This window comes from Protopterus annectens, chromosome 2.part1, assembly GCF_019279795.1.
Source record: "Protopterus annectens isolate FY-2018-M chromosome 2.part1, PAN1.0, whole genome shotgun sequence".
In the NCBI taxonomy this organism is placed as follows: Eukaryota; Metazoa; Chordata; order Ceratodontiformes; family Protopteridae; genus Protopterus; species Protopterus annectens.
Window position 1 is genome coordinate 1227095468 of NC_056729.1, and position 15949 is coordinate 1227111416.

The 15949-nt window shown below is 38.7% G+C and overlaps 1 protein-coding gene across 1 annotated transcript in view; it reads right to left on the bottom strand.

The window, feature by feature from the left end:
• The window catches only part of MFSD2B (major facilitator superfamily domain containing 2B), a 799283-nt gene that overhangs the window by 602521 nt on the left and 180813 nt on the right, over positions 1-15949 (bottom strand). Inside the window, exon 4 of the mRNA XM_044062754.1 lies at positions 11945-12071. Within this exon, the coding sequence (XP_043918689.1) occupies positions 11945-12071 (127 nt within the window). The remainder of the gene's footprint in view (positions 1-11944; positions 12072-15949) is intronic.

Consider the following 15949-nt stretch of genomic DNA (forward strand, 5'->3'; position numbering starts at 1 on the left):
ATACTGCATCAATAGATCCGGACAATATCTAAAAATGTATCTTGAATTGCGTGAAACATGATTTATCTATGCATCTAACAACACTGTTCAACCTTAGCCTCCATACAGGTACTGTACCGAGAAAGTGCAGGACAGCAGCAGTAGTCATACTCACGCACAAGGGAGGGCCCTTGACCAACCTGGGTCATTGCAGACCTATAGGTTTGACCAGTTTTGAATGTAAAGCCATGGAAAATCTTATCATGGAATGAATCAGTAAGGACCTTAGGAACTTCCATATACTGGGACCCATCCCAGTTTCGCTTCATCACAGGCAGATAATGATTACTCACCCTGGTGGACTTCCTTGAAAAAGTCACCAATGGACAAAGGTAAGATAATACACACTACCTATCTAGATCTGGCTAAAGCTTTTGTCACAAAACCCCACATCGACATAGTGCAGAAGCTCACCAAACTAGGAAGGAACCCCTATTTTACTCGTTAGGTTGTCAACCAGCTTGCAGGTAGGGCACACGAAAACAAGGTAGGAGACACTAATACTACTGCCATAAAAATGGCAGCCACCAATGGAGTTTAACAGGGCTCTCTGTTGGGACTTTTCCTGTCTAGAACCTATTTCTCAGAAGTAAAGGCAAACATCAAGGGTCTCTGGCTGACCATGATAATGGGCAATTTCAAGTTAGGAGGAATTTTTGATCCCCAAATGATTCAGCCATCCTGCAGGAAGGCCTGTCCCAATCAAATAACTTGTGCTAGAGTCATGGATTAAGACTAAATGCCAAAAAGTGCATTATTGTATCCTTTGGGAAGCCAACTACCCTGGGAAACTACCACATTGATAATATGCCCCTAAGTGTTGACCCAGTAGTTCAGGATGTAGGAACATATTTGGAAAGTGACCTACCATTTAACCAACATGTATCCAATGTGGTATGGAAATACTTCTATATTGAGCAGCTCATAAGCAGAGAGATAGTTTCTAGATATAAAGATGTTATTGTCCCTCTCCACTCAGCCCTCATGAGGCCAGTCATTAAATATGTCTCCTTCCACTTGTATTTGGCAAAGTACTTCAATGCCCCCAGAGGATTCTCGCAAAGAAAATATGTAATGCCTTAAAGTACTGTCACAGTACTTCATATCTTACTGACTGCTGAGACGGGACCTGTGCCTAACATATAAGGTGTCCTCCCACCCAACACTCATGAACCTACTGCACATCCACAAGTTAGATAGTACCAGAAATACTCAATCTAGGGACTTGAACCTTTTCTGCAACAGACAGAGAAAGGTATGGAGGGATGTGTACATTTCTCAGAGGACACCACTTCCCTGGAACAGACTTCCCCTCCGCATAAAACAAAACTCATCCTTATTCTTATTTAAGTGCAATTTGGATCTATGAATGAGCACTAGGAAATTTACTCCAGGGCTGTCCCTGTATCATTAATGGCCAGGGACATTACCTAATTATCTCTATCAACCAGTAGGGTCACATATAAATTCTTTATGGTGTTATCCCATAAGTAATCACTATCTTATGGGTAGTATATAAATATAGATATGGAGAAAGGGCAGGGTAATTTTTGACATCCTACAGAATGACCTCACTGAGACCAACGAGTGGCATCAGAACCATGGCCTTAAGCTCAGTGCCAAAAAATGTGTCGTCATCCCCTTTGGGAAAAATCTGGTTCCCATGAATTACCACATTGATGGTAGTCCACTGAACACAGAAGGCATTATAAGAGATCTGGGAACACAGGTTGACAGCAACCTCTCTTTTGATCACCACATTGCCACTGTCGTCAGAAAGTCCTTCTATGTGGCACATCTCATTATTAAGGGTTTTGCATCCAAGAACATCAGTGTTTAATTTTTCTACCACTAGACTTGATGAGTTGAGAGATCATACTCAGACTGATCCAATTTTGCAGAAGCTCAATCACTACATTTGCAGAAGCTCAATCACTACATTAATGTTGGATGGCCATCAAAGCAATCTAGTGTACCACCTGAAGTGCAAACCTATTTTCCTTACAGAGATGAATTGTTGATGGAAGATGGCATTATTTTCAAAGATCCTAAAATTGTTGTTCCTGCTTCCTTACAACAAGAATATATCCAGATTTTGCATCGCAGTCACCCATGTTCCACAACCACTAAGAGAAGAGTGAGAGAATTAGTATTTTGGCCTTCATTACCAAAAGACATTGATAAAGTACTTTCTTCCTGTTCAGTATGCAATAGTACTAGACTGCATTTGCAGAGAAACACTTCAGCTAAGTCCAGTTCCTGAACTACCTTGGTCAACAGTTGCAACTGATATCTTTGAGTGGAACAATCAACACTACTTGGTTTTAGTAGACTCTTATTTGAATTGGTTTGAGATTGATCTACTACCTATCCTAACATCCACTGCTGTTATTACTAAGCTGAAACATAATTTTTCAGTTAATGGTAGTCCAAACAAAGTTCTTTCTGACAGTGGTACTCAATTTACTATCCAGTTGTTTCAGAAATTTGCAAAAGACTGGGACTTTGTACATGTCACTAGTAGTCCTGAATATCCTCAGTCAAATGGTCTAGCTGAACGTGCAGTACAGAGTGCAAAGCAGTTACTTGAAAGGTCAAAGCGGGACAACATCGATGTGTTCTTAAATTTGCTTAATCTCAGAAACATACCCTGTGATGATATTCTTGGCTCACCTGATCGAAGATTACTTTCCAGACAAACTAGAGGTATGCTTCCCATTACTTCCAGTTTATTGAAGCCTAAACCAAAGAACAATAAAACCATCAAGGCTCAACTGGTTAAGAAGTGTAATATCCAGAAATCTAGTTATGATAGATCGAGCAGATTACTTTATCCATTGAGGGAAGAAGAGATGGTACGAATCCAGACAACAAAAGGTTTTGATCGAGTTGGACAGATTACAGGCATCTGTGCCAAGCCAAGATCCTACCTGGTAGACTCTGAAGGTGTGGAATATAAGAGGAACTGTAAACATCTTCTTCCTGTACCAGAATCATCATCACCATCACAACATTGTTTCTGTGATGCAGGCTTCAAACCTAAGAGTGAATCAGACACTATTTCCATACCAGAATGCATTCAAAATTCTGATTCCATTCCAGAAAATTTTCCAGACATTCCACAGGTCAAACAGTTTGCAGAGACAGTTCGAGTTGTTAAACCTAATTCCCAGTTTTATGTCACATGATATGAGTGAGCATCAAAGCCTTGTGTGAAATATGCGGACTTGATTGTGTGTATATATATATATATATATATATATATATATATATATATATATATATATATATATATATTTATATGAGTGTGTGTGTGTGTGTGTGTGTGTGCTTAGCATTGTGTAATGCATGACAAAGAATTACCTGTGATTTCTGCATGCTAAATAGACTCACAGCGTTGTATGATCTATTTTGCAAAGAGGGAGGATGTAGATCAGAGTGCAAGTGAAGTGTGCTGCATCTTTAAGAAGCATGTCAAGGTTGTATGTGCACATATAAATTCCAGACACGTGCACTCCCTAGTGCCATTTTGTAAGAGGAGCCAGAGTGAGTTAAGTTGAAGTCAGTAAACTTCTAGAGTGATGTGCCTGTATAAAATAAAGCTGCTTGAACAGAACCCACGAAGACTCTTCTATTGTGTCCAAAGTAGGGGAGTGACAGTGAACAAATGGCAATTTATGTGCTAGCTCACAATACATGCTGAACTTGTCTTTAATGACAGTCAAACCAGTCTGTGTTTCTCTAGTACGACTGAATGCATTAATTTCCTCATTTGTATCTCCAGCCAGGACAAAGTTGTGACCTACACAATTTTACTCTGTTAAACTATACCAGAAGCAGTTTGTAAAGGTCACAGTTCTGTAACCATTATTTACATTTTTTTGCCATTATCCTGGTGTATTAGTGATGCTGGTGGATTAAGTTGCAAGACAGATGACATGACGACATCATGCAGAAGACTGGGGAAACTAGGAAGAGTCCAAATAAAAAAGAAAATAGGTTTTCATTTAGATGATGATTATTTCAGACTTCATTTGGGGAGTCATGTCTTCTTATTTCAAAGCTAATCTCCATTTCAAATATTTTTTGAAGCTGTATCATTACTCTGCCCAGATTCCTGTCTGCTTGGAACTGGCACTAAAACTACTATATTATTTCAGTAGCATGTTTTGTCCAGTTGTTTTTGTGCTCATTGAGTTGCAAGGTATGCAGGGTAAGTTTCCTTGTAACACAAGTTCTCCTGGTGGTCTAGTGGCAAATTTTTATTTTTTGTCATTTTTCTCAGTTCAGACAATGAAGCACAGCAAGGGGGATTAGCCCATAGTTAGTCTTACACTTGTTAACAACTGGTGAAAACTTGAGTAAAGTATGAACTTTGTAGTAAATGCCACAATCCCTCTTGACATTATTTACTGTTGTAAGGCTATGGGGTTCTAATTCACTGCATAACATTATGCATCTGTAGACCAGATACCCAGGAGTACGAAAGTGAACAGCCACATGATTTACTATTACACCAGCCACTGAAGAGCAAGCAGCATCACATGATATCCTGCATGTACAACAAGTCTTATGGTATATTTCAAGACACATTGCACTCAACATTAGGAGACTCTCTTTCCAGGAGAGAGATAGATTATTCAGTAAGGTATCAGTAGGCTGGAGAAATGTTATGAGTTGTTAATGAGGGTGGGGGGACATGCTTTAGCTGTTGTGTCTTTTCGGCTTTTCCTGGTTAGGGGTCGCCACAGCAGAACTCCGGTCCACTAATGATTGGTAGTTGAGTTTTACGTACCAAGTTACCAGCCCTGACACACAACCTTCAATGAAGGTACGCCCATTCACGCATGTCTCCACGCAGAATACGCTCTAGCTGAGAATCGAACCGGACAGCATGCTTTAGCTAAACAACCTAATTCCTCATCTTAAGAAGGTGAAAGTATCAGCTGATCTAATTCCGCGAATGTTTGATATATATTATTCTGTAAGTGTAAAAGGACCACTGTATTATATATGTGGTGGGAATATAGCTGAATCCTTAAATCTTTTACTACCTCTATTTGCATAATAACATAATGCAATCCTACAGATCAGTTGCCATAATGGTTAAGGTCCTTTTCTCCCATGCACAACATACAAGGTTCAATCCTGTCCATTAGCCAGTGCCTGTGTGGAGTTTGCATGTTCTTCCTGGGTCTCCGTGGGATTCTTCTAACCTCTCAAAAATTGTTGGGTGTTTACACCTCAGACTCCCCCAATATTGAATGGAGTCATGGATAGCAGCACAGACTCTAGGTGGTTCCTTTTGGGGGAAGAACTGAATAGACCAACTACTTTAGGAATCAGCTGTGATACACAGTATTCTCTAGACAGGAGAACACAGATCACAGATGCATCAGGGATAGCCAGTGAAAAAGAACTGACTCTAGGTGATGTGATCACATTGACTACTGTTGCCAAAAATAGGCATGGGTATTAGTCTGTGATAAGTGGGTTGAGGGCCCAACCTAATCTAACCTACCCAAGGGACACATGCTAATAGTGGGTGGAGTCTGTGTACTAATACTGGCCAGTGTATACCCTCAATAAAGCCTGGCAGCCCTGGGTCGATAAGCTACTGGCCAGCCAGTGCCTAGTTGCCCAGCTTGTATATCCTGGGATAGTTCTGTTGAATGAAAGCTGGATGACACTCAGTATAGTTTCATTGACAGAATTCATCTTGGAAGCAGATGACATGATGGTAAGGAGGAGGCTGAGCATCCTGTGTATCCAGGAGACAAGTTGTAAGGACAGTACAGAAAAGCCAGCTGGCTTGGGGTCCAGAAGCTATTACTCAGAAGTAGGCAGACCAGAAATGATAAGGGAATTGTAGTGAGGGAGAGTCTTCGGAAGACAATGAGGGACATTATCAAAATCAGTGACAGAATAATGACAATCAGACTCTTGTGTGAAGACAGAGCAGTATTTATTTATAAGGAAAATAGTGCAGTCAGGCAGCAGCTGACTTACTAGATAAAGCAGGACTACATGAGTTATTGTTGATAATGGGGACCTGAATGTTCATAACCATACTGAGAGAACAAGATATAATGACTGACTGGGTTCATGTTGGTGAGGCAAAAGGAATAAAGAAGGAAAGGCAGTTCTAGACTTCTGTCTGACAAATGGCTTTATTGTTGCCAACACATAGATCAGTAAGACAAGCTGTCACAATATCACATGCAAGAGTGGCCAACATGTAACTTGGGTAGACGTCCTGCTAGTAAGGAAAGCACATTGGGGTAGAGTCAGAGATTGCAAAGTTATCCATAGTGAAACAGTCGGTCCACAGCATAAATCACTTATGACCACAATCAGCTACAAGCAATGGTCAGAAAAAACTCTAAGGTCAACAGACCAGGCTGAAGACCTGGAAGTTGACTGGAGTGAAAGTACAAGAGTTCAAGGAAATACTCATGGTTCTAGTGCCTCAGAAAGAAGAGGAAATAGGTGGAGTTGAAGAATGGCAGCGTCTCTTAGTAGCATGTGTGAGGACTATAGAACAGATATTTGGCCAAGCCAGGTATGTATGCCCGGTAAACAAATATAAATAAATAAATACATAACACAGTGTACATAAAGAAGGCCATTGGTGGAATGCAGAAATCCAGGAAGCTTTCAAAAGAAAGGAGTGTTGGCAAAAGTGGGAAATGGAAAAGGGAGGGAACAGACTAAGAAGGAATATCAGTTGGCTAACAAAGAGGCTAACAGAAAAGTTTCAAAAGCAAAGAACAAGTCATCAGATGTAATCTACCAACTCCCAGAAAGTGACTCAACAGACAGTACAAAGAAACTCTGTCAGGCTACAAAACAACGACAGAGAGATAAAGAAGGTTGCCATTAGACACCCTTCATAGGGGATGCCAGTAATAGCCTGCTTACCAGTCTACAGGACATCAAAGGTAGATGGAAGGAGTACTTCTATCAGCTTCTGAATGAAGAAACCCCCACAGAAGCTGTACTGCCTCAGACACAGCCTACAGTGAAGGAGGAGGAAGACACACTAGAAGAAGTAAGACTAGTGCTAAGGAAAATGAAGTCAGGAAAAGCAGCAGGCTCAGATGAGGTCATGGCAAATATAATCAAGATGTTTGGTGAGTTAGGGGAGAAACAGATCCTGAGGGTACTCATAGCAGTATGGAAGAAAGGCATATCCCAGATGACTGGAGAATAAGCATTTTAGGGCCAGTGTACAAGAACAAAGGGGCCATTCACAACTGTGGGCAGTACAGAGGTATCAAACTCCTGTCACACTGCATGAAGTGGAGAGGGTGGTTGATAAATTAATATGCAGAGCAGAAGAAAATAAGATGGGAGATGAGCAGTTTGGCTTCAGATCAGAATCTAGCACAACTAACCTGATGTTTACAGTGAAATAAACAGCCAAGGAGAGGCTAGAGATGAGTAAGGAGTCCATCTGAGTCTTCCTTGACTTGGAGAAAACATTGACAGGATCTCAAGAAGAGTGATGTGGGCAGTCCTGTGGTGGTTCAAAGTTCTGGAAACATTTTTAGAACTAGCGCACGCTATATACAGGGCCACAATGACACAAGTGCAAACAATGCTCAGACTCACAGAAGAATACTCAGTGGCAGTGAGTGAACATCAGAGTTTAGCTCTGAACACATCGCTGTTCATACAGGGGATGGATAACAATAGAAACAGTTTGGAGGGAACAGAGCAACAAAGCTACTGTATAGAAACAATGTGGCATTACAAACAGAGTCTGATAAAGAACTTCAGCAAATGTTAGAAGAATAGAATGCAAAACTGAAAGCACATTGAATGAAACTAGATACAAACAAGACAGATGTCATGGCAGCAAATGGAGGAAATCATAAAAAACTGAAAACAAGAGATGGAAGGGAAAATAGCAGAACAGGTTAACAGCTTCAAGTATCTTGGAGGGGTGGCTGAGGAGAAAGGAAAATCTGAATGAGGAGGTCAAAGCTAGAATTAGATAGGGTGCAGCCAAGTGGAACAGAGTGTCAGGGGCGCTGTCGAGAAGAATGTCAAAGAAGCTGAAAAGTAAAGTGCAGAAAACAATGGTGTGATTAGTACTTCTGTATGGTACAGAAACCTGAGTGAAGGCAGAGTTGCTGAGGAAGCTTGAGGTGATGGAGATGAAGTGTCTGAGATGGGTGGTAGGATGCACACTTTGGGAAAGACAAAGAAATGAAGAGATCACAGCAGAAACCAAAGTAGCTCCAATTTCTGAAAGGGTCACAGAGAACAAATTACATGTATAGAAAGCAGAAGACAATCTGGCGAAGCAGATTTGGGAAATACAGGAAGAAGGTAAGAAGAAATGAGAGCATCCAGGAAAGAGATGGATTAATTATTTGAGTAAAGACGTGCAACAGTCAGGCATGACCATCGAAGAAGGTAGGAGAGTGGTACTGAACTGAAAAAGATAGAGACAGCGTAACACCCCAACCTCATGTAGAAAACGAGAAAGTGGGTTGATGATGATGATGATGATGATGATTGTACAGATGACATCCATACTGGAAGAGTTGCCATTGGAGGATGAGCATGTCAAGGTCTTAAAAGTGATGGATATTGCCTTAAACACATTCCCACATATTTATAAAACAATTTATTGTAGTGCTTATTACAGTTTTAAACATGTAATATTTGGAATAATGTACAGAAGAAAGATTTGCTCAATGGAAGGTATTTTCAGGCAAGATGACTTCCAGTTAACAGTCTTCCCATTCAGCTTGGTATGTTTGCTGCAAAATGGCTGATATCCTGCTTATTGAAATGACTGATGAAGATAAGATGAAAGAATCTTTATCAAGCATGTTACATCTGTCCCCTTCTTCTGACTCTTGGGTTACACAGGGTAAAATATTTTTGTTTATCATAGGCATGGCCAGAAACAAATATCGTCCTTTTGAAGGACAGCAAACAAAGGTTTAGTTTCCTAGAAAGGTACGTTTTCTTCAAGAAAGGCAGAAACTTCAAGCGGCAGTTGTTGTCTAAGTCTGAAACCACTTCCAGTGTGAACAAAGAGGGATCCAGTATATGAAAACATGACTATTTCTTCCAGAGCTAGAAGGAGAAGGTATTGTTGACTGGAGATAAAAAATGCAAATGTTTCATCAATTGAAACTCTTCCATTAGACCTGTGGCTGCAACATGACTTATATGTGGTTTATAAAACAGAATTTTTAGAAAAGTCAAACTGCTTCTAATCTCTGGAGGAATTTACAGCCCTAGTGGTCACAATGTGGCCTTTTCTAAAGTCCATCAAAAAGTAAGGGTTGTCAAAGAGATTATCAGAAAGGTCCATTGTCCCTTCTAAGGCACACATTCTATTCAAGATTCCTTTTGGTGACCAAAACAGAAGATGAATGAAGGCTAATATTACATTTGTCCTGTTGTAACTTGTTTCTTAAGAGAAAGAAATCCATAAAGCAATAGGTCATTCAGTTTAACTTCCCCCCCTTTTCTAAGGGGCATAGGTGGCAACTCTGGATTTGAAAGATGTTAACACACACAAACCAGCATTGTTCAAGCCCTGCAAGAGATTTCTGAAATTTGAAATGGAGAATCAGCAATACCAGTTTATCATGCTCCCTTTTAGTTTATTAATACCTCCACAGATATTTGCCAAACATCAAGCTCAGTCAGTGGCAGTGTTAAGGTTGATAAAACTTCTACACCTGTCTGATAGTAGCTCATTGAGATTTGCGGGTATATAATCTGGCAGTTTAGTACAGAGGATCAGGGCTAATAGCTGCTAGCAAGCTTCATCTTTTAGTCCAGGGCTTGATTCCCAGAACCCTCATTTGCCTGCTCTGTGATTCTAGACGAGTTATTTAATGACCAGTGCTCCTGAGTCACCCTTATAATGAATGTTTGGCATACTGACTGTATCTAATTAACAATTAAAATAACTATATATATATATATATATATATATATATTTATATATATATATATATATATATATATATATATATATATATATGTGTGTGTGTGTGTGTGTGTATGGGATCCGTACAGATGCTTGACTGCATCTTTCACCGAATCCCAATTTGGTGAGCATACTTGCACAAAAGTGCTCTTCACCGAAGCAGCACTTCCGCGTAAGTATGCTTGTTGTTCCGGTCGTACTACGGTATGGTAAGGGAACATTTTTTTTTCCCCACTGTAGTGTGACCTCGGAGTGAGAATATTAAAGTGGGGGCATGCAGGGGGGCTTGCCCCCCTGTATTCAAGTACAGTCTGTGTTTTTTTTTAACATACTTTAACAAAAGCGTTTTTCGATGAAAGCGCTTTTGTTAAAGTATGTTCGGTGGTAATGGATTCGGGCTTTTGAACTTTTGTTCAAAAGTCCTAGATCCATAGATATATATATATATATATATATATATATATATATATATATATATATATGTAGCTACACTTGATTTTTTGTTTTATTTAAATGTTTTGTGCAGTGGAACACTGTATACTTGACTGCAGTGCGAGAGAGAGCAGGGGTGTAGCCAATATTTTTGTAACTCTACACTGACTGGTGCACCACTGAACAACTTTCCGAATACTGTCTCTAGTTGTAGCCCTCACTGCAAGACTGAATACTGCATGTGTCTGGTCAACATAATTTAAAACAAGTTCTGAAATGACAGGCTTAGATAAATCATGTACTTGATCTTTTTAATTTATGTTCTATATATATCATTACACAAAATAAAGGAATAATAAAAAAACTGTATGTTGGAGTACTTCTGGCTATTCTCTGTGTGAGAGATGTTCATTTGGCATAAGAGGTCCTCTGACTAGCAGCGGCATAACTTGTAACTGATACTCCGAATCATGACACCTGATAATGTTCATATATATGGGGTCCTACTCTGTGGATGAAAATCACTGAAAGAGGCAGCTGTCCTATAATCATCAACAACAGAGTTGGTATACAGTGACCTGGATTTCACTCTGATGGCTTGAAGGCATGGTGGTCTCTGACATTTTTACATATAGGTCAGGGTATTTTGGGCTTCATTTACCCAGATTATTGGGAACTAAATCTATACTTGGTCTTAAGCTGACAAAAGGGTAAAGTGGCTCAGCTGCAGTGGCTAGTGTATGTGCGTACGTATATGTGGATGAGAAGTCCAAAGCATAGCTCTCAAATTTTTTTTCAAGTATCTGGACAAATCCAAAAGAAACGGGGGGACAAAAGCCCCCAAATCAGGGACAATATTTAAATATTACTCTAATTCACTGAAAAAAATTAATAGCAGGTTTTGCATCAATATACATTTTTTGAAAAATAAGAAGTATAAAACTCAAATGTCTGGCATTGCTGACTGAATTTTATCCTCATTAATTTAACAGAAAACCAAAAGCATTATGAGGGAACAGGGCAAATTATGAGGCAAAATCAAGGATGTGCTGCAGAATCAGGCAGAGATGAGAAGTCACATTTGCAAAAAAGTAAGAGTCAGATAGTACCGCATACAATTGTATAACCCGAAGGTCACAGTTTGAAGAGACAGGAATAGAGTTTGTAATTAACTATGTTGAGTGCCTCATACAGCTGCATTATTTATAACATTATCCCCATTAGAAATCACCTTATGGCATTTTTTCTTATAAATTAAATCTGTGTATCTTCTTGATTAAAAACACACCAAAATACCAGTGTTCATCTTTACTATAAATTCTGCTGAGTGATTGGTAGGATTTCTATCCATTAAAGCTCACAGAAATTAAAGAAAACTGCAGTGCTTACATGTAATAGCATACTTGTGTAGTACAATCTAATATAACAGATGCTTATATCCCAGCAATGAAAGGAAATTGGTAGCTATCATTGTTTAATGGTGCCAAATAAAATGTTTGCAATACTCACTGTTACCATAGCCTGAAAAAGACAATAGATTCCCAGATACCATATAACTTTCTTTTTCTCCATGAAAGATGGAACATACCATAGGAAACAGTAGGAGGCAATCACAAAAGGAGTGCAACCTATTATCCTGCAAATAAGAAACATACCAAATTATCCAACAATGAAAAACAAAAGTATGTCTTAATTCATTTCTTGAAATTGAAATTAACAGTAACAATACAATAATTACTCAATACACTGCTTTAAAGTTTTTCTAACAATACATTTTTGACAGAAATTAAATGTTATAAGTACATCACATTTCAGATCTGTACCTGGCATATCCATTCCTTACAACAAGAATCTGCCATCTAATACCAGATAATTAGTCAGAGAAGGGCAATTCACATTCCACACATCTTGCCAGCACATAAAGGTCTGCTTCACTAAAGGGTAATAGAACAACAGCTAGAAAATATGGTAATAAATAAATAGATTTGCACTCTGAACACCCAGAGGAAATACCAGAACAATGTATATGGTTGAGCAGGAAGTCCTGTACTGAAGTTCAAGATCTGCAGTTTTATTTATTTGCACAGCTTCTATCTAGTTGATGTGAACAGTGGTGCATTGCATAAGAATGCATATAGTACATTTGGGAGGAGTTTGCTGGACAGTTATAAAATATATGGCTTTGAAAATAATGAGTTTCAAAAATACTCCATTAACTTATAAAAAATCCAATGACCACTGGGAACACCAAGAAATAAGTAATTTGAGATGTGAAAATGTATTTTGGTAGTTTGTTTTTTGAAGACTGTTTCAAAAAAACACTATTCCATTTCAAACAGGCATTGTTCTCTGCAGCTCAATCCAACATACAAAAGCATTCAGGTTGGCAATCATAATGTATGCATTGGTGAAAAGGAAACACATGGAGTAGCAGTGATATGCACCTCCAAAGTTTGAGTTAATCTGCAGCCTAAATGACTGAACTAATGTCTTTATGGCTGCTGTCATCAGTCAGAAGTGGTTATGATGTGGGGAGAAACAGTCATGTGCTACATCAAGGTTATTTTGGACAAAAGGCTGGAACCTCATATAATTCATCCACGTATACCACTGGAGTTAATACGTTGACATTTTCACAGAATGACTACCAATAGTTGATTTTTCTCTTTTTTTGTGGACTTTTTTTGCTCCCTGCAAATAACTATAAGCTTCTCCTATTGCCTGTCCTTGTCTTCTAGGTCTGTCAAACTCAACTTAGCCTCCGCAGACTAAATCTGGCCAATGTTTAGGGCCAGTGAGGAGATCAAGGCACTTGGGGCAATATTATACTTCCACTGGGGAATTTTTTTCCTGTTTTAACCCAGTAAATAACATCCTGTGGGTGGGTCATGCAGTGGGCATTAGTTCTGCTACAACCCTCACTTTTGCAAAGGACTTACTATCAACAGGATAGCCTAATCCACCTTCTGGCAACACACACACACACACACACACACACACACACACACACACACACACTTTTTGATTTTCAGCTCTCCTTCAGGGAAATCAACAGCATGAGTTTCTCTCGGCCAAGTCGTCCTCTCCTCCTAAGATGGGCACACCAATCTTTTCTGTCTGTGCCATCAAGGGCCTGTGGTGCTGAATGAACCGCGGTCACCAGGGCTATAGTTAGGGCTTTATCATTTTGTATTAGTGGTGTAGACTATCAGTCAATGATTTTTTTAAGATTAATGACTACATACAGTTTTTGGCACATTAGCACAAAATCACACTTCTTTCTAGTATAGAGAAGTAACCTCTGGCATTTGTATTGCAGGTAACATATTATTCAATCAGATTGATTCATTTTTATATAATGTTTATTAAATATCAACCCTTGAATGATATGTGCCCTATCTGAGTGTCTTTAAGATTCATTGTCTACTGGTGAATTATGCTTTGTAAATACTCTACGTATTTGTACTCAGCTATGTATTTATGAGAAGTTCTTTATTTATGTGTTATGCAATGTACATTCTTCTCATGTTTGTTACACGTATAATTTGGCATTGCTTCTTAATGCTGGTTATACTGTAATAGCCTTGTGGCATGGCAGTGGCTGCAAAGGGTCTTGTACCAGTCCACCCACCTAGTTTTCTTATAACATGATAAATATAAAGAAGTGCAATAAACACAGTCGCATACAGAAGGATATAGAAGATAAAGTGCGATAGACAAAGGAGATCATCTTTCAATATCCAGAACACAGCAAAAAAGAAAAGGAAATAATGTAAATAAATCATGGATGAGCAAATGAGCAAACAAGTTATTTTTTTAAATTTCTATAAATAGCTCAAGAAAAACAATCCAAGGGCTTTCATCTTAAACCTAAAATTTCTTCAGACTGTGTTACAAAATACATGTAGCATTGAAATACATTCTAATTAATAACACCATAAACTCCAATGGTTTGACAATTATCAATGACTCATACAAAGAGTGACTGGTCAATGCCTCCCTCCTGACATGCTTGCACTTTAAATGCCAAGTACCAACCGGCTGAAACAAAAGACCAAAAACCCAGGAAAAGAGCAAATCTCGAAGATCTCTCTTCTCCTTTAAACTTCTTGTTTGCAGAGGGCAAGGCCCCCAAGCACCCCTCAGTCTGGGGAAACCATCCTGCCCACCCCCCAAACTTAGATATACCAAATCTATGATTGTCTTAAGTCAGAGAAAGGGGAATATTATGAAAAACAGCCATCTCAGACTTAGTATATGTAAGTCTATTTTTTCAGCCATTCAATCTCTGTGTTTCGGGACACACTCTAGTAAGTCCTGACATTTCAAATGGTTACCCACCTGAACACATAGGTCCACAAATAACAAATTGAATAGTAGTACTTTATCAAAGACAGACTCAACCACAAGAACAAAGGATACAGTTGAAAGTTGCAGCAAGCAGGAGGACACAGTGAAATAGAGGAAGTCATGTTTGAACATTTGCATCCTTCTAAGAAGTTTCAGCATATATATGGACATAGGATAATGTTGCTTCAACATAGTGAACTTACCATCTCAGTAGTTATCAACAGATACAACACTGTTATTAAATAAAGGATGAATTTATATTCCATAACAGACACCCAACCTGGTTGATGCTATTCTCACAAAGTTCCTTGTTCTTTCAGTTGAACTGTTTTATTGAGTTGTTGTTATGAATACTGTCTTATTGTCCCTTTTGGACTGCATTCTAAGAGTTGGGTTCATTGTACATCAGCAGTGCTGAGGCAATGAACCAGCAGCAGCTTTTTTTACTGTGATGTCTGGGTTTGCACACCATGATTTTCCATGATATTCCCACTAGCTCTTTCTTAGAAGGATCCAAAGTTTCTCAGTCAATAGAAAAAGTTGCCAGATCAAGTGGAATGAAGAACCTCCAGTTAAGTGATTTTCTTATTGTGTGGCTAAATCCTTTTGTGGAATTAAACATTACTGTGAATACCATGCAGTTACCAGAAGTGAAGACAGTTATGAGTCTGAGAACTGAAGTAATTAAACTTAGAAGGCTGCCATGGGACACCTTTTATGGAAAGCCTCATAAATGACAGAACCCCAAGAGGCTTAAAAGCGTTACGTGTTCCCCATTGATGACCAGTTTTCTGATGAATTCATGAATGAATAGAAATCGCTATTTATATTAGATATTCCAACTGTGTGATTCGCTACCTAAAGTTATTGGTGGAGAAAAGTAAGAAAACTATTAAAAGATTGAATGATACTGCACTATTCAACAGTTTAAAACTAAAATTTTCTGCCACAAATGATGAAGCTAAAATGGATTTGCTGTCTGTCAAACTCAGCAAAGAAAATAAAATTTTAACAAAAGAAAAGTTTAAAAAAAAATTTCAAAGAAACTGTGAATGTTATGAATCAGTCAACATATATTTTAATCAAGGGAAAATGTTTGCTAAGGTTACTGAAGAATGTACCAATCAATGTATAATTTTCAAAGAAATGATCAATGATTCCTGC